Source organism: Rhodnius prolixus, unplaced genomic scaffold (genome assembly GCF_049639745.1).
Source record: "Rhodnius prolixus isolate KJV_2025 unplaced genomic scaffold, Rpr scaffold_1, whole genome shotgun sequence".
In the NCBI taxonomy this organism is placed as follows: domain Eukaryota; kingdom Metazoa; phylum Arthropoda; class Insecta; order Hemiptera; family Reduviidae; genus Rhodnius; species Rhodnius prolixus.
In genome coordinates this window covers 16,293,525-16,320,147 of record NW_027411581.1, presented here as the reverse complement: position 1 = coordinate 16,320,147, position 26,623 = coordinate 16,293,525, and the positions used below count along the sequence as shown (strand labels likewise).

The 26,623-nt window shown below is 29.2% G+C and overlaps 1 protein-coding gene across 29 annotated transcripts in view; it reads left to right on the top strand.

Moving 5' to 3' along the window:
* cac (calcium voltage-gated channel subunit cacophony) overlaps positions 1–26,623 on the top strand; it is a 264,871-nt gene that overhangs the window by 218,209 nt on the left and 20,039 nt on the right. For 12 of the 29 annotated variants that reach the window (XM_074130696.1, XM_074130667.1, XM_074130659.1 and 9 more), the window contains 12 exons: positions 7,143–7,253; positions 8,789–8,899; positions 10,009–10,092; positions 11,501–11,617; positions 12,688–12,753; positions 17,742–17,833; positions 18,705–18,855; positions 18,942–19,069; positions 20,578–20,780; positions 20,855–20,959; positions 21,056–21,162; positions 25,423–25,461. In XM_074130696.1, the coding sequence (XP_073986797.1) occupies positions 7,143–7,253; positions 8,789–8,899; positions 10,009–10,092; positions 11,501–11,617; positions 12,688–12,753; positions 17,742–17,833; positions 18,705–18,855; positions 18,942–19,069; positions 20,578–20,780; positions 20,855–20,959; positions 21,056–21,162; positions 25,423–25,461 (1,314 nt within the window). Of the gene's footprint in view, positions 1–7,142; positions 7,254–8,788; positions 8,900–10,008; positions 10,093–11,500; positions 11,618–12,687; positions 12,754–16,828; positions 16,921–17,741; positions 17,834–18,704; positions 18,856–18,941; positions 19,070–20,577; positions 20,781–20,854; positions 20,960–21,055; positions 21,163–25,422; positions 25,462–26,623 lie in introns of all 29 variants that reach the window. The other 17 variants (XM_074130721.1, XM_074130717.1, XM_074130775.1 and 14 more) reach the window with 8 other exon arrangements.

Genomic DNA, 26,623 nt, shown 5'->3' with positions numbered 1-26,623 from the left:
TGAATTGCTATTGTGCCAAACTTTCGATACTCTTGAATCGAAAAATGCGGTTTTTAGAAAATTGTGTTTGTGAACACTCAAAAAAATCAATTAAAAAGACTCTCAAAAATCAAAAATTACAAGAAGCCTAAACTTATATTTCATTAGCGTACCTTAATGGAAGCCGATTACAACTTAGCAATGAAATTACTTCAATCGGTAAAACCACTTCACAAAACGAATTTGGTTTTGGAAGTTTTCTCAAAAATGGTTCCAACGATGTGCAGTTTTAGTTCTACAACTTTTATTTGAACCATTTTTCAAGTAAAATTCGTCTTGAGCATTCATGGAGTGGTGATGAGTACTTCTAAGGAGTCAAGAGTGATATATTACGGACTTTTACGTGATAATAAGAGGGCTTCAATAACTTGTATGTTACGAGAAGATCATGTTTCTTCCCAAATTTTTCGTATGATTCCCTCAGAAATCTTTATACATACTCTATCCCACTACCTAATTGGTAGTTAGACTTTAAGCCCTGCCTGAAAGAAATAGGCGATTACTTTACTCTATTCCACTAACGTAGAGAAAGCATTTAGCTTATTCAAAATATTCTATTAACATTTATGGGGCAATTTTCAGAAACCTTTCTTGAATTAAGAATGGCAATGACATTTATTTTTTGGACCCCTACTTTTATGGACAATTTAAGTTTGAAAACGATTAGTATATTATCTTAATAATGTTCACTAATTTCCTTTGCGCCTTCCACAAGTGTGGTGAGGTTTTAGTTTGACCAACATAAGCGCATCTTTAAGTTTCTGTAACAGCAACAATTAAATTGTAGATAATATTTCTTACAAGCCCTGTGCACATTCGATTTATTTTCAAAGTACAGTTGAGAACACTGACAGATTTTTTTTTTTTAATTAAGATTAAAAATTGCCTGAATAATTTTAAAAAGTGTAATGTAACTGTCAGTGTGGAAGTTAAAGATGCTTTTCTTCTAGGCCTACTCTAGGCGAGTGTGACTTTCTCTGATCACTGTTGTTAAATTCTTTAACAAAAGGATATAAACATGCACATGATTTGCCGTGCGAATATTTTTTCTCTTTCGAAATGTTAATAACTTGTCGTGTCTGTTATTAAAATAAAACTGATGGCTGAAACTGAAATGATATTATCTGCTGTATTTTTTTTCTAAACTAATTAATTTTGGACTCTCATACTGTAAATTTACTCAAAAGCTTTAGATGACGATTAAGGAAATTCGAACAAAAAATTTTAGTAAAGGAATTTGAATGTGTTATATATTGTCCGCTTTTAAATGCATCACTGCTTTCTCATCATAAATAATGTCTTAAATGGAACTTTGTTAAAAATTTTTAAATTACCAACTTTAAGAAAACAAGATTTCAGATGGGGCCAACAGGAGATTCCGACAATGAACACTACATAAGAAATTAATTATACCAATTGGATTTAATCCGTTAATTTAATTACTTGATCTACTTGGATCAATTAAAGTTTACCTTAAATAACAATAAAAAATAATGATTCTTTAACATTTGTCCACCCTTGCACAATTTAAATTTTTTGCTGATACACACTTTAGCACTTTTGTCTTTGCATGTTTAACAAAAAATCACTAAATGCCAACATAATGGAAGCTACATGCACTTCTTAATTTTTTTGTCTCTCTTTAGCAGTTTCAAGATTAACATATTACAAAGCTACAGCATGATAATAGAGGTTAAACAAAACTTTTGAAATTTTAATAATTTCTTGGCGGAAAATATTTGATCACCTTCAAACCAATTTCGTGACTTTTGAATTATACTATAGTATAACATCAAACGCTCAGCTGAAAAGCTATATTTATCTACATCATCTTCGTTAAAGACCTAAAACGAATTTCTTAATCAATCGACTTGTAACCCATGGTAATAACCACGTTTGCTATTATCTTTAAATTAATTATGTTCCTGTTAAAGTTAACAACCTCAGTTTTTCCTTAGATCAATGAGGTAAAGAATAATGATTTTACTTAAGTGATTTCAGAAGTTTTCCCTAATCAAAATTAACATTTAATACAAAATAAAAAGCCCTTCATGAAATATCGTATTCCTGGCTTACCATAAGCGTTTTTGAAATGACAGAGACAATATTCACTACTAGGCTATCGGAAAAATTTGTAGAAAGAGAATCAGAAAATATTCAGTTTTCTAACTAGAAGCTTTGAAAGTATAATTTTAAAATATTGAATAACAATGCTTAGTGATTTGCTACACTTCTTACTAACAAATTTTAGGATTTACAAGCATTTTCACTTGCAAATAGGGAAGTTACATTAATGCTTTCAGTAAGTTGTTCCTTTCGGATAAATTGGTAAAAATTGTTCTAACTTCCTTTGTTTCATTATTTTCTGATAGAAATTTTTAAGAAAAGAAATGAGCTCCTCAGTATCTTTGTGAAAACGTTTCGAGAAAAACGTATTTTTTAATCATTACAACTGGGTATTATTACTTTCAGTTAAGTTACAACTATTCCTTATTCTCTATCAAACGTACTTCTTTAGTTTGAACTCAAAAATGTTTTTCTGATAATTCATTTTGTTTTTCCATTATTTGCATTGACAACCGAAAAGAAGTCTAAATGAAACTTTCAAATTTTCATAACTGATTTCTAATTGGCTAATCTTTTAAGATCTTTCATTAAAACACAAAAATTTCTACTTTAACAGTTGATAAGTACATTACAGTCGGCAACAGAGTTTGTATTACAGCTTTGAAATGGAGAGTTCTCCACAGTACTGATAATATCGTTGATTTTTTTTTACCTTTCCTAGCACGTACGGTTTTCTTATTTCTGACTGGTTTCGCACGGATCCATTATTAGAGAATTTCCCCATTATCGGCAGAATAAAATAATCTCTGATACATGAGCGAAACCATCACAAATGAGGGAAACAATCAACGCTCTAAAAGAAAAAATCAATGATGTTATCTCAGTATGAAAATTATAAACATTTTTCAATACCAATTTTCGTTGGAATTTTTTTTTTTAGAACAAGTTATTTTAAGCAGCTTTGGAATTCTAAGGCCCTATTGCATTCTCTTCTTTCTATATCTGCGAGCATCCATTCATCCCCTCTTTATATTAGTTCTATGAGACAATGGCTTTTCAAGAGAATTTGTCGTTATGTAATTTTAAGCATTTCAGTAACATAGAGTCGTCTGGCTAATTCAAACCGGATTATTTTGTTTTTCTCATTTGTTCATCGTTCTGATAATAAGTCTTCATCCATGCAATTTTTCGATTTTGATTAATACTTGATTTGTGGTCACTTTGATTTCGAATAAGTGGTTTTTAGACAATAGTCTGTATGTTATTTTATATGAATAGAATTATGTGGTATACCACACTTAATGAAAAATAATAATTTATGACATTGCATTTAATTGACATTGAATGTATGTCTTTTATAATATTGTCGGCAGCGGAGAGAGGCAAGTTTCTGAAGGATGTGTCCCTCTTAATGCCTAAACTTGCAAGCCTTTATGTTTTACTTAGCACCATTTGTGCATATATTTTCTCCTTACATAAAAGAGGAGTGATTACAAGATTTAACCATTGTGATTTTCATCCAATATAAAATCTTAGGTTTGAGACGCTATGATTTAGGATATAAATCTCAGAATTGAAATTATGCTTCGGCATCAAAGAATTTTTTCTATACAGCGAGAGAGCAAATAGCTCACCCCCCCCTTCTAGATGGCTATTCCGTTCAGAGATTATAAAAATTGCCCTCAGCATCCGCAAAATGGAACTTGATTTGGCTAAGTTTCACTACATTTTAATAGTCTACAGCAGAGGTCGGCAACGCAGCGCCCGCGGGCGCCACTGCGCCCTTCAATAAATTTTAGTGCGCCCTTAAACTATTGTTAATTTAGACAAGAAATTCAAAACGTAAATTTTAAAATTCCTAGAATCTACTGTACACTGTACATCAACGGTGACGCGCTTACGCGTTGAACTGAAATGAACTGAGCAATCATGTCAGTAGTAGTCAGTACACAAGAGAGCATAGATCAAGAGAGTTTGTCACAGGTTTATGCCATCCCTATTATGGACTCATCGAAAAGAAAACGTACTTATTATTTCAATGCCGAGTGGGAAGAAGAGTTTTTTTTCATCGAATACAACGGTAAATGCGTATGTTTACTATGTAATAAGAGCGTTGCGTTGCTTAAAAAAAGTAACATAGAAAGACATTTTAAGAGTTTACATGGCAAATTTAATTCTGAGTATCCATTGAAATCAGAACGACGTAAAAGGAAAATGCTATCCTTAAAATCGTCAATTACAAAGCAACAAAGTCTTTTTACAAAACCCAAACAACAATCGAAAGCAGCAACCGTAGCATCGATTAAAGTTGCACATTTACTGGCAAAGAAGAAAAAACCTTTTACTGACGCGGAAATAATGAAAGAAGCTATGCTAGTAGTGGCTGATTCTCTTTTTGACGACTTCAAAAACAAGACGGAAATATTGGGAGCTATTAACATGTTACAATTATCAGCTTGTTGTTGCGCAACAAGAAGAATCGAATTAATAGCAAGCAATTTGGAAGCAAAATTAGCAAATGATGTGGAGACCTGTGAATTTTTTTCAATACAACTGGATGAATCAACTGATCAGTCGACACAGCACAATTGGCAATATCCGTTAAAATGGTGTTTGATGACTTCTCTAAAAAAGAAGAATTTTTGAAAATTCTTCCGTTAACAGCACGTACCCAAGGAAAGGACATATTTTCATTGTTCAAAAAGTTTGCAATTGAAAATAAGTTACCCTTACAAAAATTATCATCAATTACTACGGATGGTGCACGAGCAATGACTGGTAAGGAAAACGGTTTTATTGATTTATGTAGAAAAGATCCTTTATTTCCTAAATTTATTGCGTATCATTGTCTTATTCACCAAGAAATGTTATTTGCAAAAACAATTAATTTTAACCCTATTATGTCAATTGTTACCAAAATTATTAATTTGATTAAAGCTAAAGCGACACAACACAGGTTGTTCAAATTATTTTTAGAGGACGAAAACACTGAATTTAAAGACTTACTTCTTCATACTGAAGTGAGGTGGCTCAGTCGCAGTAAAGTTCTTGAACGCTTCATTAACCTTTTACCTCAAGTAAAAGAATTTGTTGCTTCGAGAAACGAAGTTTACGAAGAATTGGAAAATAAAAATTGGTTGTTGGATCTTGGATTTTTGGTAGATATGACGATGAAGTTTAATGAATTAAATTTAAAACTGCAGGGGAAGAATTCCCATATTGCTGATATGATAAGCGCAGTTAATTCTTTCAAATGTAAGTTGGAATTGTTAAAAGCGCATTTGTTGAAAAATTCCTTGTCTCACTTTCAAAATGTCAAACGAATAATTGAAAATTTAAATTTGAGTGTTGATGAATTTGACACTACATCGTACATAAAAACCATTGATACATTAATAATCGAATTTTCGTCGAGATTTCAAGATTTTCTACCGTTAGAATCAGTAATTCCATTTTTCGTCAATCCATTCAATGTTCATGAACCTGATTTGCCTTCCAAAATTTCAAATTATTTCGATGTTACTAACATGCAGGACTTAGAAATGGAAATAATTAATTTGCAAAATGATATTGTTTTAAAATCACATTATGTTGATAAATCAATTTGGAAATTAGTTACTGAGGAAAGTTTTCCTATTTTGGGAAAATGCGCTCTAAAAATATTTTCATACTGTGGAACTACCTATAATTATGAAGCCCTTTTTTCAAATCTGACATATTTAAAATCTAAATATCGATCACAGCTTACGGATGCACATTTAGATAACTGTTTAAGAGCGGGTAATTCATCGTATATGATCGATTATGAAAAAATTTTTTTGTTTCTTTAATATAGTAAGCAATTAATTACATAAATGAGCAAAAAATCTTGTTATAAAGTTTTCTGGCTAAATAGTAAAGTTGACCTAGGTTAGTACAAATCTATTTTAATGCGAAACCTGGAAGCTTCACTTGTTATTTTGAAGACGTTTATTTCTATAATAATGTAACTACATTCATTGCATTCATTATCAAAGCTTTAAGCTGAGCAAAGCTGGTAAACTACTAACAGCATGATTTTTAGTTCTTTTTTGTAAACAAAAAAAAAAGAAAGAAAATTTACCATTATCTCAAAAAATAATCTTAAAAAAATCGATAAATAAACAAATCAACGACTTCGGCTAGCTTAATTAGCTTCTTAGTCAACCTTGATCCTTTTTATGACTTATTTCTTTTTCTTTTCTTTTTTAAAAAGCAAATAAAGTAATACTTCTTATATTTATTTAATATTTTCTAATAGATTAGAAAACAGTACAATATGCAACGTCCGTAAGATGTACATATCTTTTATTTACTCTAGTGGCATATTCATTTTCTTGTAATATCCTAAATGTTCGTAAAGATGCTTTCCTTTTTTATTTAAGAGGGCTTGAATTTCTTCAATTTTTTCTTTTGAAAATTGGTCTCTTTTAGCTTTTTGTTTTCTTTTTGTTTGCTTATATACTAAATGGAATGCATGTGATTTTTTCAGCGAATAAATGTTCATAAACATAGTAGCAATAAAAACTTAACGCTTCGAAAAACTGCATTCTAATGACCGAACAATTTCTATAGGTCAATAGTGGCATGGCTTTCTGTAATCAAAATTAAAAACAAACAAAATATAAGCCGGCAACATGAGTCTCACCACAGCAATTACGCATTATCACCCTTAAATATTTAATATATTTTTTTGAAAATTGAATAATCAACTCATGTTGTTTGCTAAATCTGGCTGCGCTGTGATCCTTCCGCTCATGTGCCGGGATAAGGAATACTATATCTTTTATCTACTTCGTTGTGTTTCACATTTTTTATGTAGTGTTGGTAAAACATGTTATGAGTGTTTTTAACTTTTTTTTTACATTTCTTTATCATTTGTGTAATAAAATACATTTGTAGACTTTTTTTAAATTTTGCTATGGAAGTATTAACATTCGTAATTCACTATAATCTACTATTCATTTGTTTATAATTTGGTTCTTTGTTTGTTTTGGGCGTGCCACTCATTACTCTAGTATCACAAGCAAAGTGCAATATACAAGAAAACTTTACACTACATGAACATGGGCTTCACCGGCATGTTCACGGTTGAGTGTATTCTCAAGATACTGGCTTTTGGAGTACGGGTAAGCAAAAGTAACATCAACAGCAATAAATAATTTTACAGTATACACTGTAGTTAATTAAAGAGTTATAAACTTTTTTTTGTATGCGCCAACTAATCACAAACAAACAAAAAAATATTAAATTTTTGTCTTAACTTTGGTCCATACCATTTAATAGATCAAGAAATTCTACTCAAGTATAATAGCAGTTTTATCCAAACTTTAAGAAGTAAATATGCTATAAGAAAAGTTAATAAAAACGTTCTTCAAACAGTGTATACTGTTTCAATTGAAAGAAGTTATTATTTTTAAAATTGAAAATACAAAAAATGGTATTACATTGTGAACTGCCTTTGCTCAAGTACATTTCAGGAGCTCACGATTAATTTCTTTAATAAAGAAAGAGGTAAGGTGTTATATAATTTTATTATTTTTATTTCAATTAAAGTCGAACCATTTTCTAGAAGCCAAAAAAAAGTAATTAATAGATATTTTTCAATAGAACTGTAAGCACTCAGTTTGTATTTTGTTTTTTTACACCAATGTGGTGATTTTCCTACTATTAATGAGGGCTTAACCACGAAAAATATCTCACATTCCTTAATGCTCTATTTTATGGCAAAAGAATGCTAGTAAAATAAAAGCGTGCGACATCATTCATATGGTTTGTATTGTTATTATTTGGTTTTCTTTCTTTTCAATGCAATGCATGTAAAATTAAATAGTTGCTTTAATTAATATGTAGTAGCATGTCCATGAATGAACTAGCAGCTTTTATAATATATTTGTATTTGTTTCAAGCACTTTCATTCACTCGTATTTTCCCTCATGGCTTTCATAATGGGTTTGATTAAGTTTTTTACTTTTATTTAAAAGTATTTACACCTTTATATTATTATGGTATATATAATCTATTATATATACATAGTTTACTTTGCCCTAAATCCCGTTGCTCTTATTTACCCACTCACTACTGTTCAGCTTTGAATTTCTGTTTTCTTTATATGTCATAGGTAATTGTGTTTAATTTATTTTACTTTACATATTTATAGACAGTTCAAAACTGAGCAGGAATTTGCCTTCTTGATACTCCTAAATCCCAGGTTGTAGAGTAGGTTTGATTTGTACATAAGTTCCGCTACCGATTGGTTTGACACACTGAAATTTCAGAGATATTGGTGTGCATTGCGTGTCTTGATCTTACTCTTTTGATTCTCCCTTTGGCCCCATTATAAGCAGTACCGTTGTTAACCTTCGTAGAAAAAAATAATAATAACAAGCTCCCCCTTTTGGTAAATTTATTTATATTTTTTAAATTTTAATTAATAACAAAAAACGATAACTTGCAGATTTTATTTTCTTATATACATATAAATAAATTTGCTCATTAAAAAAAAAAAAATACGGGGGAGTAAGGTTGTGGGTTTGTCTGAATGGTTGGATGAACGTGTATGCAGTGTGCTTTAGGAATTTAATATGGGTTTTTGGAAGTAGTAAATCCAGACAAGCAGTGTAACGATGCGATCTGGTGATTGTGTTATGTTTTCTTACAACAGTATCGTGACGCTCCGCCACTACTCGACGATATCCTACAGATAATGAACTTGGTCTTCACAATGCTATTCCTAATTGAATGTGTTTTGAAACTCATCGCGTATGGATTTAAGGTGAACACTAAACAAACTACAAATATAATTTTTAAGTATTTAATTGTTTACCTTAAAAAAAACAAACAAACAAAAAAGTACTTAATGCATGTGTTTAAAGTATTTTAATAATATTTTACATCTTATGTTTATACATAAATATAGGAATTAGTTAAATATATAATACTAATAACATATATGAGCTGGCTGAGTTGAACAATTTTTTTTTAATACAATTTATTCTATTTTTAAATATGTAGATGCCTTCTTTATTCATTTCAGAATTATATTTTTGGGAGTAATTAATTTAAATCATTAGAATAGTTGATTTTAATACTAATTTTTAATAAATGTGTTTCAATAAAGTGGCATAATGTAATTATTTTTTTAATTTAACAAATCATTTAGTAATTCTTTACATTTCTTAAAAAGTAAAAAAATTTGCTATTTTATTTAAAAAAATAATAATAAGAATTTTTATATTTTAAAAATAAAGAATAAGCAGTAGTTCTGGTAGAATTAGACGCTTCAATTCACTTGAACAATGATGCTGTAGTCTTTTTTTCTAGCCATGCTACCAAATGCATGTATTTATAAACTGTTTTTAAAAATCTTGACCACAAAACATAATTAAAAGAAAAACAATACAAATGCAAGTTAAATTTCTTTAAAAGCACATAATGTAGTTAGAATAGTGCTAAGAAATGAGCATAAGCGAATTGAGAATGGGTACGTTATTTGGCTTAATACGACTTCCGTGGTAAGAATTAATCAAAGGCAGGCAGTTCATATGAAGTTTTTATTCTTTAAAAGATTCTTAAAAAGATTCATTTATTGTCTTATTGAAAACAACCTAAACGATAAGTGAATCTTTCCTATTTTTTATTTAAACTTTAGATATTTTATTTATAATAAACTGACTTAGTAATTAGCAGTTATTGTATTATCAGTTTTGTATTAATTAATGGCTAAATTCGATGCTGTTTTTAAAGCTAATATGAGTGCGTTTAATTAGAACAAATTAGATTCATCGAGATGTTTGATTTTTTTTTTTTTTTTTATCTCTCTTATTACTGTTTTGATAAATATGCTACATTTTAAAGGAATTGTCAAGATTAAAATGTTTACAGAATTTTTTCAAAGATCCGTGGAATACGTTCGATTTTATCACAGTGATTGGAAGCATAGTCGATGCACTTGTTCTTGAATTCGTGGTAAGTATTATCAATTAAATTATCATGTCAATGTACAAAATTAGTAGTATCAAGTATGTTTGTTACCTACCATCCTTATCTTTTTTTAAAAAAGTATTTCTTAATTAGTATTGTATATTTCCATATAATCGTCGATTTTTTTTCGTCTTAGAACAAATGTTTTTCTAATTTTTGTCTGGTTTAGGATTTTCAGCCATCAGAGGTTGATTTATTAGTTTTGTGTGGAGAATTTAACTTCAACCCAGTTTCTGGCTGAAATAAAATGCTGACGGAAACTGTCAGAAATAAAAAAAATATTCGTGCCTCTTGGGAAAAATCAACGTTTTTATCGAGCATTGCTGGCAAAATAAGTACCTATAAGGTTGTAATCTTCTTTGAGATATGATTTCTTCGTTGTCACTTTCAAATTGTCGAATGTTCCCACCTTCTAAATTATCCAGATACTTTCAAATTTTTTAGGCAACTTCGCGTCTAGCTGTTGATTTCGTGTAGTGATGTTACCCGAGAGCCAACTTACTTTCTTTGAGATGTTAGTGTTGGTTAATAGAGTTCACTTATCCATTAAATGTGCAAGTGTAACAGTGATTATATCTTTGATTTTATCGGTCGTTGTACGACTCCGATAACTCGAAGCCAAACTGATTAATTACCACTGATGATGGATAATTGATTATATTATAAACATACATGCTACGACGGATAAAAACAAAGATATTCAACAATGCGGACCTGACCACATTTTTCAGTATGTGCGATTACCTCCGTGGCCGGAAACTGAAGCTTGTTTATTGAATCACGAAGCAGTGTGCAAGTGTCCAACCTTCATTATGATTTTGGAGTTGTTAGTTTTCGTTAGGTGTTTAGCGATCTGAGAAGATTTTGTTATACAACATACATTGTTATATTCTAATTCTTTAAATAATCTCTATTCATTTTATCGAGGAATACCAATGGTTTTTTATTGAATAAATGTAAGTTACTACCAAAACATACTCCCATTGGGCGGTATCACTGATATGATTCAGGGAAGGTGAAGGCTAATTGTCTAAACCTACTTCGTCCAACATTTCCGTTTACGACTATATATGAAGAAAAAAAATAGATCAGTAAATAAATATGAATGAAGTCTCTATTCCTGAAATACTTGGATAACTTAAGTATACTTCAATTTCTTAGCGCCTTTCTTTCTTTCAGAGTTGCTTTATCACTTTTTTGGACAACAATAATATATAAATTCCTTATTTAATGAGTTTCTAATATTTCTCTAAATGAGAAATTGAAAAAGGGAGATTTAAAATATTTATATATTTACGATTACTAAATTAATTCACAAGTCAATTTTAATATCAAGTTCAATTGGAACAAATAACTGTAATACTAATTCTTATTTGTTTGTCTGTTTGTGTAGGAGAATTCCTTTAATGTTGGGTTTTTAAGATTATTTAGAGCTGCAAGACTTATTAAACTTTTAAGACAAGGTTACACAATAAGGATACTGTTGTGGACGTTTGTACAATCTTTTAAAGTAAGTAGCTTGTATTCTTATAAAATTAAAAATAATTTATTTTTCATATGTTCTTAAGATAACTGGTTGCTAATTCGTCAGAACTTAAATTTTGAGAACTTTTTTCGGCAATGTCTTAAGGGAAGTCCATTTTTAAAAATCCTTTATTTTTAACGTAGAAAAACTCTAAAGGATACTTTACACATCTTTGAAAAAAAAAAAAAATTAAAAATAGCGCATTTTTGTAAAGTTAATAGATCGACAATTGATTATTTGTTTTTTTTTTTTTAAACTGAAGCAACGCTACAGAGCAGTTGTGTTTTAAGGTTTCTACTCTTTATTTCCTACTGTAAGGGAGGCCAATGTACGTGAGCTGTTTTTTGACAGATGTTTTATCAGTATCCAGTACGCGGAGAATTGTTACTCCGATTTCGATTTTTTTATTAGAAATATTTGACATAAGTACGTAAAAATAAGAAGTTCTATTTTTTTATTCATCACACTTTTCTGAAATATTTCAAAATTGAGTGATTGATTTAGCTGTTAGAGACGAAGTAACTAAGATAGATTGAATTACAAGTTCGATCTATATCACAATCTCGGTTTTATTTAATGTTTCTCTGAAAAAAATGTTATTAAGCTTGTTTTTCTCCCTCTCCAACATTCCACCTCGAAAATAGGGAGGTAGGCCCATCTTAAAGAACCAGGCATTAACTTCATTTTTTTTTTTTTACATAGGATTTCCCTTAAATTTGTTAATATATTATATTCAATCAAATATGTACTTCTGTTTCATTTCTTTTATGATTGAGGAAACGGTTTTTAGCCGATGTATTGTTGGTTGAGTCTCGTAAGAAATTTAAGATTCTCTTTTAAAGAGCTGCTTTCGTATTAAGTACAATTTCAATTACCTGTGAAATGTGCATAATGTGAACGTTCCATAATTTTTAAAGAAAAAAAAAGAAAGAAATGAAAAGAGAAATATATTGAGTGTTTAGAATTTTGTGTTAACATAACAGAACTCGATTGTAAAAATCGTTTTTAAAGAAATCTTTCTAATTACTAACTAAGATTATAATGTTTTGTTGTAGGCTCTCCCTTATGTATGTTTGTTAATTGCCATGCTGTTCTTCATATATGCCATTATTGGAATGCAGGTAAAATTCTCTCATAATTTAAATACTAACTTTAACTTATGCGAACCTAAGATGAAATTCTAATGGTTTATTGAAAAAAATAAATAAAAATTTAAATTTTCATTGTGTTGAATTCAACTTTTCTAATAAATTCTAAATTAGAGACACCATGATAACTGAGCGGTTGGAGGCGATGCCGCAAAGCTGAGATGTATTGTGGTATTGGGTTTTAATTCTAATTCTAGGTCTTAGATTTTGGTTAATGATTATATGCCAAATTTATGATAAAGAACAATTGCTAGTCGCCTCTGTCCACGATACCTAATTTGGTAGTTATTACTGATTGATGATTACTTCTTGCAAATACCGCCAGCCGTAGTAACGAGTTTAATATTAAGAAATATAATATTAAAATTTTCTATCAATTTTTGTAACTTGAATTGGTGTACAGTTAGGATTATGTAGGCATAAACTAATTGTCAATGGAGGATTAAATTTCCTTACAGTAATTATTATTCTGTCCAGTCTTTATTGAATAGTTTGATAAGTTTAAGAAACTATTATACACACATTTCCAATCAGTTCTTTAATTTATACTTATTTTTTAATAAACATATATTCTTTTACTAGCAGAACGCTATTCAATTTATTTTCTTATAAATGTTCAAATAACAGCTTCAAATAGTAAATAAAATGTTCTCTAATTACTTTTTTTAAATATTTAAGGAGTGGTTTGACGTAGCGTTTTGAGTTAGGACTTGAAACGAAGTCGTCATTTCAAAATCAGTATCTTATTAAAATTTATACGTTGGAAAAAAATTGCATTAGTTGAATATGTGGTACCCTACTTCGTCCACGATCCCTAGTTTGCATTAGGCGTTAAGTACGCCTGAAAAAATTGACACTATTTCACTTGACTTTAAAAAATTATTTCATTTATACTCATATTCTGTGATAATACATTACGAGAAGACTGAAAAGATTTTCGCATTATTTGGTAAAATAGTATATTAGTGTTTGATGATTAGCGAAGGGCGTAGCTGAAAACCAAAATCATAGTGTATTAGCGCATAAATCTGAATAGTTTAGAGCTAACTACTCTCCACAGTGTATGGATGACAAATTGAAATCGATGAAGTTCTTGGTTTTTGTTCACGACTTCTATTGATGAAATCCAATTTTACTAAAATTTTCTAAAAATAAAAAAAAAAAATTTCCCATTCAAACTATTTATTCAGTCTCCAGACCTACTTCGAATCAACAATTTTCTCTTAAGTAGACATTTTTGCTTGTCAGCTAATTTTGGAAACAACGCCATTGTTTTCATTCCACTTGGAATGTTCATAGCTTGTCTAAAAAACCACCTTTATTATTTAGACCAATTCTCTGGGAAAATCGGGTTTAAGGTTTTTAGAATTAAAACTAAAATTACGTAGCTCAGGATTTTATAATCTAACATCACAGCGTTGTATGCAGTTTTTAACAGGAACTTCTAAAAACCAATTCTGTGGCATGTTTACATCAATACTCCTTCAGGATAACTAATTAAAGATTACCTAATTAAAGTCAAGACTACATTAGAAGAAAATGGTCAATTAGAAATGTGATATTGTTGTGAGAAAGTCATATGAGTTTGCTAACTTTGACACAAGCCCTCTAGGCGTCTGAATCATAAGAGTTTATCTTGCGATCTGCATTCACAGTTACAACAACAAGCTTCGTTCAATTCTTCTTTAAGTAAAACCTATCTATTGAACGTGTAAAACGTGCCGGCGTACTCTCTCTTTTTCAAATAAAAACATTGTTCTTCAGCAGCGCCCTTTGTTTGTGGTTGCCCACTTAAATTGCGCCTCACTGTCTTTTTTCTTCTTAAGATCTTTTGAATTTATATTTATAATTTTTATTGACTGCCCAGAAATCTTCTCATCCAGAAATGTTTTCGTTAAATCGATTTTTACTAAGCACTTTTACTTCTATTCTAAGTTGGCCTACAGAAAAAATATTCTGACAATTTCTAATAGTTCTTGAACTAATCTAAGTCAAAATTTATTGCCAAAAGTTGGTGGTTTGTGTTGAAAACTCAGATTGATTGCTTCCCAAAGACTGAAAAGTTTTCTCAGTCGAAAAAATATTTTTTTCTGCCAGCTCTTCCTGTTTGTAAATCAATTTGTGTTAATTCTTAATACATCATACACTTAAGATAACCAAATTATTTGAGAATTTCCTGAAATATTACTCATACATTTAGTTGTAACCAATTTATGAAGTTCTATAAACTATTATTGCTCATAAACACAGATGTATCAAAATGAAACAACTCAAATCAAATATATCTTCTTTTCTATATACACTTACCACGTACAAACTCAAAGTAATTTTAACAAAATCTTGAAAGAAAAATATTAATTATCAAGTTCTTCCTATTAATCTTTCCGGCAAAATCACATCTTTCAGAATAACGGTAATTCGATTTATTCTGAAGATAAAATTAACGGTATTTACCTAAATTTCTATACAATTACTTTTGGAAACAGAATCTTCAACAAAATTAATACGTAACCTACGCCAAACAATTCAAACATTCATTGTTTGAAAATGCGAATTCATTCAAATGCATTGTTAACCTAAAAAAATTACTCAATCCCATTTAAATATAGCCTAAAGTAATTTTGTATTTTGTAATATTTATTTGTAGAATAAATAGATAGTAAATTCTTACCTATATTTTTGAGTCAGCACGTGTAGTGCGAGACGGTGATGTAAGTGAAGTTGAAATCGGTTGGGGTTATAATAAACATGCGTGTTGCGACTGGTAATATCAAAGATATTGTTGAGATTGTCTGGAAGCCGCAGTTCCCGATTCATGCTTCTAAATCGCTCCACAATGTTTTCAGTTTTGTCCTTCTTAATGTAAGAAATAATTTAAGAACTGGTTCCTTTTGAATGTTTTTTTATACTGCCTCAAATTCCTAAGCACCGGTCAGTTACCCCACTTTGATTCGGCTAACTTGTGAGCCTATTCTAAGCCGGGGTCATTTAGGCCAACCGTTGGAATGTTTCTCTGCACTAAGCTTAAACAGCTCCTGCATGAGCTGGTTTCCGAAACATCTCTCCAAATATTTGCTCAGAAGCCTAAAATTCTTTTGATTGCCATCTGGTGGTTAACAAGCGAAATAAACACTGATGTCGCTAACAAAATAAAGGCGGCTATTTAATAAAATAACTATGGTTAGAAATTTCTTTAAAAAAGTAAATGAATTAATTAAAACAAATATTTTTGACGAAGAGCAGGCTAAAAAATTTAAAAATGAATTGTATTTTTATCTTTAGGTTTAGAATATTTAGAATTTAGATGATAGAAATTTATATTCTTTAGCAGATACATAAAGCTTAAGTGTTAAATAACATAGCTAGGATGAAGAGCAATTACAGTTTCTTTATTTTAAGTTAGATTAATATAATGCTTATATTTTACTATTCTTTTGTTCTCTGTTTTATTCTGGGCATTTTTACTGATAGAAATGTTTTTAATCAAAATAAACGAACAACCCGAGTAATATTTTGATAAGTATATTCCATATTAAACATCTTTTTAAAGTAATCCTTTAAAAAAAAAAATTTCTTTACTTCTTGCTTATTTTAATCCAATATTTTCATTCTTTTTACTTTCTCCTTTTATAATTAATTTTTGGTGAAATCTTAGGTATCCATACAACTTTTCAGTCTTTTCATTATTAAATTAATTATTTATTTAACGTAACTTACTTTATTTGTCTCCACAAATTGGATATCTCTGCATAAACTCAAATTTACATCACACAAATGGTAAAGTATCCTTAATAGACTAATTAAATAATCAGACTCTTATTAATAAAGTGCCTTTTTTTTACCATAAATAAAGAAAATAATTAATATGAATTAATTCATTAATTCTGGCCCCCATTTTTTAAAAAATTAAAGTACCAAATATGCCCATTTATTATTTGAAATTTTTGTTTTATTTTATTCTTTATTTATTATTATTACATTTTATTTGTAGTTAGTTAACTATAGAGTTAGTTCCCATTCTGTTCAATATTGCATGGGGTCTTTTAAGGTATTTGGAAACATGAAGTTCATACCTGAACAATCAGTCAATCGGCACAACAACTTTCAAACATTCTTCGGCGCACTGTTGCTGCTGTTTCGGTGAGTCGAACACCGAAAACAAGCGATACCTCACCAGTAAAAACCCTGATGCCTTCATTAGATTTGGCTAGTGACAAATCTTATATTTTTAATTATTAAAGGGATTAAATTTGTAGTTTGTGTTAATTTACGTATTTTATTTTTTGTAAATTTATTGATTAGTGACTGGCATGAGATGAAGGCATTCCACGGGTATAAATCTAAATCTAGTGCTTGTTTGTTGTCCATTCATTAGTTTAGAAAGTAGGAATTGTTTAGGTGTGTATTAGATGTAAATTGTATGGTTTATTATTATTTTATACAAATCACATTATATATTTTGGCCTATTTAGAGAGTAATTCGTCAAAATATTCTATGTGATGCTCCCAATTTTCGTTTTAAAATAGTTTTTAAAAACTGGCAATCTAATTGGAACAAAACTCATTTATAAATCTCCCATATTTCCCTTAAAATGTAATGTCAAGCACGTAGTGTGTATATATTGTATGGTGAGTTTGTATGGAAGAGAGTGTTTTATTTGATGAATATTTTAATAAAGATTTAATTGAGGGGTAATGTTTATGTATATTTTGGCTAAATATATATATATTTATAATATATAAGATACATATATGTATACATATATATTATATATATGTTGCACTATCACTGTAGATATTATTGAAAGATTAACTAACATTTCATATTGGCCATTTTGTTGTTCTGTGTTCTTTTATACTAATGCAATTATACAAACAAAAAACTAACTGAGGCTCTCCTCTCTCAATCCACCATTTCCTTCACACCTTTGCCTGTCCACCGTCCATTCGCCTGTGTGTAGGTGTTCGGTAACATAGCGCTCGATCCAGAAACGTCCATTACTCGGCATAACAACTTTCGCAACTTTATTCAAGGTCTCATGCTTCTGTTCAGGTAAAAATTCAGTTATAGATTTTCTTTTGTTAACTTTCATTTGTCACTGTTATCTCTTTATTATTTGAATTATTCAGTCAAGAATGTAAATAAAGTTACGATTTAAGAAACCAAAAACAATCACTTTTTTCAAAAATTTATTTAATGGTTTTAAAAATAAATAATTTTAAAAAAAAAATATAAAAAACAACCATTCATAGTTCATAGTTCATTAGTTTAACTATTATTATGATAATAAGGAAGAGAGGTTTGGCCAAAATTAGTTGAGAGGGTTGATAATGTTTCCTCACTCTCTTTATAAATATATCCATTAAATGTATTTAAAATAATATGGCATGGTAAGTGGGAATGCATTGTATTAAATAGAGTTGTTGGAGTCCACTTGTATGTACCTTCTTCCTGATTAGAATATATTTTAGCAATAGCATGTAGTAATAATTTATGTAAATCACTGTTTTAGACATCCTTACAGTTATCTATTTGATATATTTTTAATATTAATTTATTGTTTTTATTAATGAACTTAGATGCACAAAATGTTAAAATTGTGATTTTATTTCTTAATTTAAGATTTAGTAGACAGTAGTTGAGTGCGTAACATAGAGGAAAAAGTAAAATTAATTTTTTTTTAATTTCAAATGTATTTATGTTAATAATAATTACATATTCAGTTTTAAATTTTAAGGATTCACACCACTTCATGGTGAACTTGTTTTTAAGCTAAAACGATCTATTCAGAAATTTTCTTAATCTGGTCTGTTCATTTGAAACAAGTATAAACATAATTTTAGTAACACGCACTTACTACTTATAAGAACAGTTAGTTCAAGGTTAAATACATTTGTTATCTTTCTGTTTTAAATTACTTTAGATGTGCAACTGGAGAAGCTTGGCCATCTATAATGCTGTCTTGTGTTAAAAGTAGGCCATGTGATCCTAGAGCCGGTAAAGTTGGTAACGAATGCGGTTCTAATTTGGCATATGCCTACTTTGTTTCTTTCATCTTCTTCTGTTCTTTTCTTGTAAGTATTTTAGACTTTTATTGCTTCAAAATAAAAAATTAAAATTAAAACAAATTTTATAGAACAATGTTACCTATTTTTTTCAGATGTTGAATCTTTTTGTAGCTGTAATTATGGATAATTTTGATTATTTAACAAGAGACTCATCTATATTGGGAGCCCATCATTTAGATGAGTTTGTAAGAATATGGGCTGAATATGATCCTAATGCTACGTAAGCTTTTTAACTTTTTATTTGGATACCTCCTTTATTTTCTCTAGTAGCTTGCAAAAAAAAATATGTTCCCTGTGACCAAGTGTCGAATCTATAAATGTCTCTGCTCTTGTTGATGCGTTGCATCTGAGAATCGATCAGAAAAATTGAAGCCCGTCAAAATCTGGTTAACCAGAGAAATCTGTAAGCTGAGAGAGTATCTTTTATCTAAGAAACTACATTTGATTGCATTATATGTATATATTATTTATGAGGCAAAATTCGATGAAAGTCGCCTGTTTTCCAACGGATTTAACGTGTTTATTTTTCCTCTTTAGAGAGGAATTCCAAGTTTGTTGTAGTTACCGGTATACCACAATTTTCGTTTCTTTTATTCAGTTTCTTGTTATAAAGCAAAACAAATTATAACAGATTTTGGGATCATCCACTCTAAAACGATTCTGTGCCTGTCTCTGCCGCACGTTCACGTATGCTCGAAGTGAGGGAGAGAATTAGGGGTTTCAGCTTTGGTGAGGTTAGAACATATGTTTGCGCGCATCTTGTAAATGCACCTAAGTATGAGCAGCACTAAAGTGAACCCAATCCAAATCTAAGCCAAATTCTGTAATCCTCGATGGTCATGTTTGCGAGGAATAATTTTTTATTTTATTTTTACTCGCAACTTTTAAATTATAATGTTATAAATTGCAGAAATAGATACACTAACCAACTTTGTGATTGTTTGACATCATACTTTGAGCAAATTTTCATATTTATTAGTAACCGCGATTATACAATTTGCTGAAGCACTCTTGCCGGTAGTAACCTCGTGTAGTAAGTACTTGCTTCATATCTTTAGACTGAGTTTTTTTTTGTAGTCTCACATTTTGCAATTCACTAGATTTTGCAAAATACTTTTTTAATTGTTTGAGTTTTATCATAGTGCTAATTAAACTTCCTTTATTCATTAACACTCGATAATCAGTTCTCCCTTCTCCATTTTATTTGGTCATTTTTGTGGGGGATGATTGACTATAGGGATTAGGTTAGACGTCATGAGAGTTTGGCTAGAAAGCCTTTGCGAGGGTCTCATTTTGAGAGATATTGGAGAGCTATCGTTACGGCGCGCTGTAAAATATTTTTTAATTAATTTTCCAGTTTTACCATTTTTTTTTTTTTAATTAATAGGAATATGATGCCAAAATAAATTTCTATTTGGAGATGAGAAGTTGCAGTAAAAACAGTTTAAAAATTTGTTCTTGAAGTTTACTAGATTGGCAATTGTACCTTAGTTTTTTAGGTAACATAAAAAACAAAAAATTGCCTCATAAAAAAAACGAATGTGTTGCTAACTATTTAGATACATATTAAGTCCCTATGAATTAAAATGTTTGCAACAATACTCTTATATTACTTATAACAACTGTATAAATCTTCAGTTAAATTACTGTAGAACAGATCATTTTCCCAATTTGTACATTAATTTATTGATTAAAGTTTTAGTAATTTAAAAATTATTCATGTTTCAGGGGTAAAATTCATTATACAGAAATGTACGATATGTTAAAAAATATAGACCCGCCTTTAGGGTTTGGTAACAAGTGTCCTAATAGACTGGCTTATAAAAAATTAATTAGAATGAACATGCCAGTTGATTCAGACGGCAAGGTGAACTTCACCACGACCTTATTTGCACTCATACGTGAAAATCTCAGTATAAAAATGAGAAGCGGTATGTAGTATTTGCATTCAAATTTGCAAATTAAATTTGATCTAAGTATAATTACTATTATTATAAACCTTCAGCGGAAGAAATGGACCAAGCAGATGAGGAACTTCGTGATACAGTGAGGAGCATTTGGCCGCTGCAAGCTAAGAAAATGTTAGACCTATTGATTCCGAGGAACGAAGGTAATAAATCAATGTCGGTTAAAAGAGCAACCTAACGCTCATTCAAAAAAGAATAGTGGCTCTCCTCCTTTTTGTACATCTTTTGACAATTTTCAGATATAGGTAAAGGCAAGTTGACAGTAGGGAAGATATATGCTGGCCTTCTTATATTGGAATGCTGGAGAACCACAAAGTTTGGTCAGATTGAATCTACTGGAGCGCCTGTGAGTCACCTCAAGGATTTCTACTTATTGGTCACTTTATAAAATACATTTCCTTAATCTCCCATATCTGGCTGTTCAAAGTACAGCACGAGATTATCTCCACTAATATCATTTTTGTAAATCACAAAAACATGCTTTTAAAATAAGAAAAATCGCACAAATTGTAATAATATTCACATTATCTTTATATGTTATTCCTTTCGTGTCTGTTCAGATTAGCAGTGTTTGTAATAAATATATAAATTTAATAAATTAGTATATTTAACCTTAAAATTTTACTAAATACTTTAGAAACAAATTTATGAAAACGGCGAATGTAGGAACTCATGTGAATTAAATGACAATAGCAAATAATCAAATTAGGAATTACAATTTACTCCCAAGAAAGACATGGTCCAAAATAGGAATAACCGTTAACTTTCTTATAATTGCATAAGATTTGGCTTTTACGGCCTCTCCCTATTTTATACTAAAACTATGAATACCTACACTAGTAAACTACGTTAAATATGTCCATTAATGGATACATTAATATGTTGAACACCTCCTTAATTTTGAAATTTGTATTTTTTGTGATTAAAAAAAAGTATTTATTTTTTCAATTCGAATATTTATGCTTAAGCATAAGAAACTATTCTTTTAATCTCAAATTTTTACTGAGATACTTGAAAATTACTTTTTTCTTCAGTCCGAATCCTATTTACTTATAATGAACTTTTTGTTCAATCATCTCCTCTCCGTTGTTGTAACTTCGTAATTCCTATTTGTTGACTGACATAGTTTGTTTGAATTTGTTATTTTAGTAAAATAAATGTTTCCTTACACAAACATTGCTAATATAATTTCTAGATGTTTATAATTCGTAATTCATATCCCAGGTAATTCAGTGTTATATAAATTTTCATTATTTAAATTCGAAAATTCGTTTTCAATTTTTTTTTTATTCAAATGATTATTTACTAATAATAATAATAATTTTTGCAAATTTAATTCTTATGCATGATCTACTCCATTTATCTTGGTATCTTTATTAAGTGTTCATCTTAAATATTTATATATCATTTTAAACAATAGTAAATAATAAAATTTGAAAACTCGTCACAAACAATAAAAAATTAGTACAACGATTCAAAAATTAATTTATGCTCGCAACGGTATAGAAATGAAGGATCATAATTGCTTTAGGTAGGCCTTGGCGAGCGTTTACTTTATCTCCATAGTCAAAATAGTTCATACGATTATCTTTAAACAAAGGTATTCATTGCATTTTTATTGAAATATATTTATTTGAAACACTTTTCTAGAAAAATTCAATTTAAACACTTTTGGGAGAGCGGTATCTTAGAGTTTCTTCTAAACTATTTCAGCGATATTTACACTTCCAAATTTACGTGCAATTAAGTAAGATGAGGTAATGGAAAATTCAAAGTTTGAAACAAATTCCACAAACATAAGTCTCATTTTACCAGATCAGATTTTTCACTTTTTTTAAAATGAATTTTTTGAAAGTGGTACCTATTTTAAAATAAATAGGGATCACTTGTAACGAGAAGGTTGGGGATTAAAACAAGTTAATCTAATTCCTTTATTAAAAAGAAAAAAATATATAAATTTATACAGGGTGTACACGGAGGATTGGACGAAACTTCGAGGGGTGATTCAGCAGCTCAAATGCAACAAAAAATATTATGTTCACCTTTGCCTGATTCCCAATAGTGTCCGAGATATTTGTATTTTTAACTTTTCCGTCGATATTAGCGTTTTTCACCATAAAAACGGCCGTAACTTTTCTATCCTTTATCTATCCTACAACCAATCTGTTTATTCCAAACGAAAGAGCATTAAATTTCCTATAAATTTGTTTAGTCCAGAGTTTCAAAACGTTTCTTATTAACAATGAAATTTTTACTTTAATGTCTAAAAAATTCATTCTTGATGATTTCTGTTAAAATTTTCAACTGTATCCTATAAATCACTTCTTTCTTTGAAGTATTTCACTAGTCATGATTTCAAATTGGTTTGTTTAAAAAGAACTTCGATTTATTCATTTTCGCCCTTAGCGCTAAATTAGAAAAAATATTATGGGGCGTTATAATTCCAGTAATATTCACGATGACCAGTGCTTGAAAATCTTGGCAAGATTATATTGGTGAATATTTTTACTGGAACTGACCTCAAGTGCCGCGTCAGGGTAGAATGTTTTATTCTTCTAAAAATTCAACTAACAATATTTTAAATGTTGTGCTCAGCATTTTTCATGAATTATTATTAGGGGGAGGCGATTCCATGTTTTTTTGTTTTAGTGGGAACAAATGGTCTGCGCCCTAAATTTAGTTCTCGCAGTTTTACCCTAGGAAAATTTAGTAAATGATTTTTCTATTTTTGCTTACAAAATTTTAGATTTTTTTTTTTTTGTCAAACTTGCATTTCTATCTCAGTGGTCCGCAATAATTCACCAATTATACTTACACAATAAAAGAGTCGGCATCAGCTTTTCTACTGAATAGGAAATGACATTAGATGGAGGGGGTAAAAAAAAGTAGAATTATGAAGACAAATCACATTTTTTGCTTTTTTACTTTATAGTGAGAGAAGGTATTGTAATCAAGTAGATTTTAGATTTTGAGTTCCCACCAAGAATATCCGTTTTGAGGACCTCAAAGTGGTTTTTAAAAAATGGACTATGTGCTCCGTCTGTCTGAAGTCGCAGGAAATTCAAATTTGATATTTCGCTTTGATGCCTATGGCAGTTAGCTCAATAGGTTTTTGGTCAAGATTGGTTGCCTGAAAGTACCACTTTAATTTTTCATTATTTTTAATTAATTAATTTTCCAGTTTTTGCGGATTTTCTCTTTGAACGGTTGAAAAGCTTTTCGTATACTATTCGGATTTGTAGACCTATAAAGTTTGTAACATTTTTCCAATAAATGTTTTGCATTAATATCCTCTCTACAGAATTTTAAAAGCATATATTATTAAATGAACGAAGAATGTTCTGAAAATTCTGTTTCTAGTATTTGGCTCTCATAGCAACCTCTACACATCCTAGAAAAATATAACCCATCGCATTATGATCTTTGAACTGTATTAAAAAAATGAAACATCTACGATAGATCCCAGATGCGAGTTAGAGTAATATTGGCGTGCCTTTAAGTAAAATATGTAAATAAAAAATGAAAACCGCATTTTATTTTAAAAAAATATATATTTTATTAATTTATTTTAGTTGATTTATCTCGCTTCAGAGACAAAAAACAAAACAAAAAATATTTGAATTTACGTTTCAAACGAAGAACTCAGCGGTCAATTTTGTCTTGATTTGTCTTGGGGTATCGAATTTGTCAACCTATTATTTTGTCTCCATTTTAGCATATTAGTAGAATAAGTAATGGGATAAATAATGGGTACCTTTGCAGATTTAGAGCACCTCTCACGACGAGTGATTACACAATACCAAATTGTAAACGGTAAAGTCTGGTCGATGACATGAGTCAGTAATTTTACAAACTAATTCATTTCCTTGAAATAACTAGTTTTGGAATATTATGTTAGTTAAAGAAAAAACTTTTAGTCACACTTAAAAATCGTTGAAAGAAAAATATTTTGTAGAAGCTGAACCTCTTCCAATTTAAGAAAAAACCATTTGCATTAAGGATTACCTTATGAATTTGTGAAATTATCTCAATTAATTACTGACATGCTAATTTGTTTATGATTGAAAACAAATTATCACCTATATATAAAGTATATAGTATATACATTCATATTTTTCAACTTTGTGAGAGAAAAGTATTTTTATTCTTCCGTTAATTCCAGAATAAAAATAACAGAGACGAATGTTATTACATTAGCGACACCAAGTAGTTAAATATAGTTCATTCCACAGTTCCCAAAAAATTAGCAAGTAGCAGGTAGATAACAAATATTAAATAAGTACTTTCTATTTAAATAAATACTCATTGTTTAGCGTTAATCATACTTTGTCTTAAAAATTAATATTAGATTCCTCTTCAGTTTTAGAGTCACTTAGCGATATGAGTGCATATCACAGAGGTCATCTCTAAATTTTACTTTTTAAACAAGATAGTTATGTGAATCCTTTTTAATATGATTTTTTATTTTTATTTTTTTTTTTGTGACTATAATTACCGCCTACTATTAGCTCTTGTAATTTATGTTTTAATCTTTTTTCAATTATTATTAGAGAAAAAAAAAAAAATGCAGTCTTCTGTAATTATATAACATTGTATTTGGTTTCAGGGTTTCGGTCGTCATAGTCCCTCCAACCCTAACGAGGCGGTAGTATTTTTGATAAACAATATTTTTTCCTCATTCAAAATATTTCTTGTAGTTGAATTGTTGCCATCAATTTTTATTTTTATTTCATTTTTTCAAATCGATGCTTATATTTAGAAATTTTCTGCAGCACTTATTATTATGAATCAGCATCTTTTTTTTATTGATTTCTGAAATGTTAAAAAAAATATATGTTTCTTTTTTAGATAATTTATTCAAATTTTAATTAAATCAATTTTTTAAACTAATCTGAATTGGTTCAATTTTTTTTTTTTATTTAATTATGATTCATAATAATTTTACCAACAGAGTCCTACAATAGAATGCCTCATATATGCTAACTGCATTTTTTATTAAATCTTAGCATTTAGCATCATTAAAATTTAAAAAAAAAAAAATTCTTTAACGTAATAATTAAAAGTTACTCAATAATTTAAAAATGATTCAATTTTTTTTAGAAATGAAAAAAGTAATTTTTGGTTGTGAATGCGATAATAAAATTCCTTATAATAATAATTGACGCATGATCATTTTGATTTTTGCCTTAAAAGAAAAAAAATCTTCAGTACTCAATTATAATTTAGATAATGATACCTAAACTAATATTAGGCAATTCAAGCATGTACAGGAAAAACATTAGGATTATAAAACTATTTGACCTACACAGCTGTAGAAACTCTTAGGTGGAATTTAGGTCAGGTTCTTTGAGAAAAAAACTTTTATCAAATAACTTTATACTATTTAAAACTCTATTAAAGAAATTACATTTTTCCTAATTAATTTTGTTATTGCTTCTGAATTACTTTGCACATGCATGATACATTTTGTTAATGCATTTGCATATTTCATAATATAGAATGTGTGTCCAACTTAACCAAATAAATAAAAAAAAAAAAAAATAGGTTTTTGCATGTTTTGCACTTATACAAATAATTTTACAGTCTTATTTTTTCAAATTTTTTAATCATGGAAACAAAATTATTATAGCCATAGTTTTTCCTAAAATAATTATTTTGTCTTCTACTTAACAAATACACACTTACATACACATACTTTTAAAAAAAATTAAAATAATAACACAAAATAACAAAATATATTTTCGTTAAAATGAACAGAACTGGCAAATGAAAGTGCATCGAATATAATTTCTACGATTTTTCTGTCG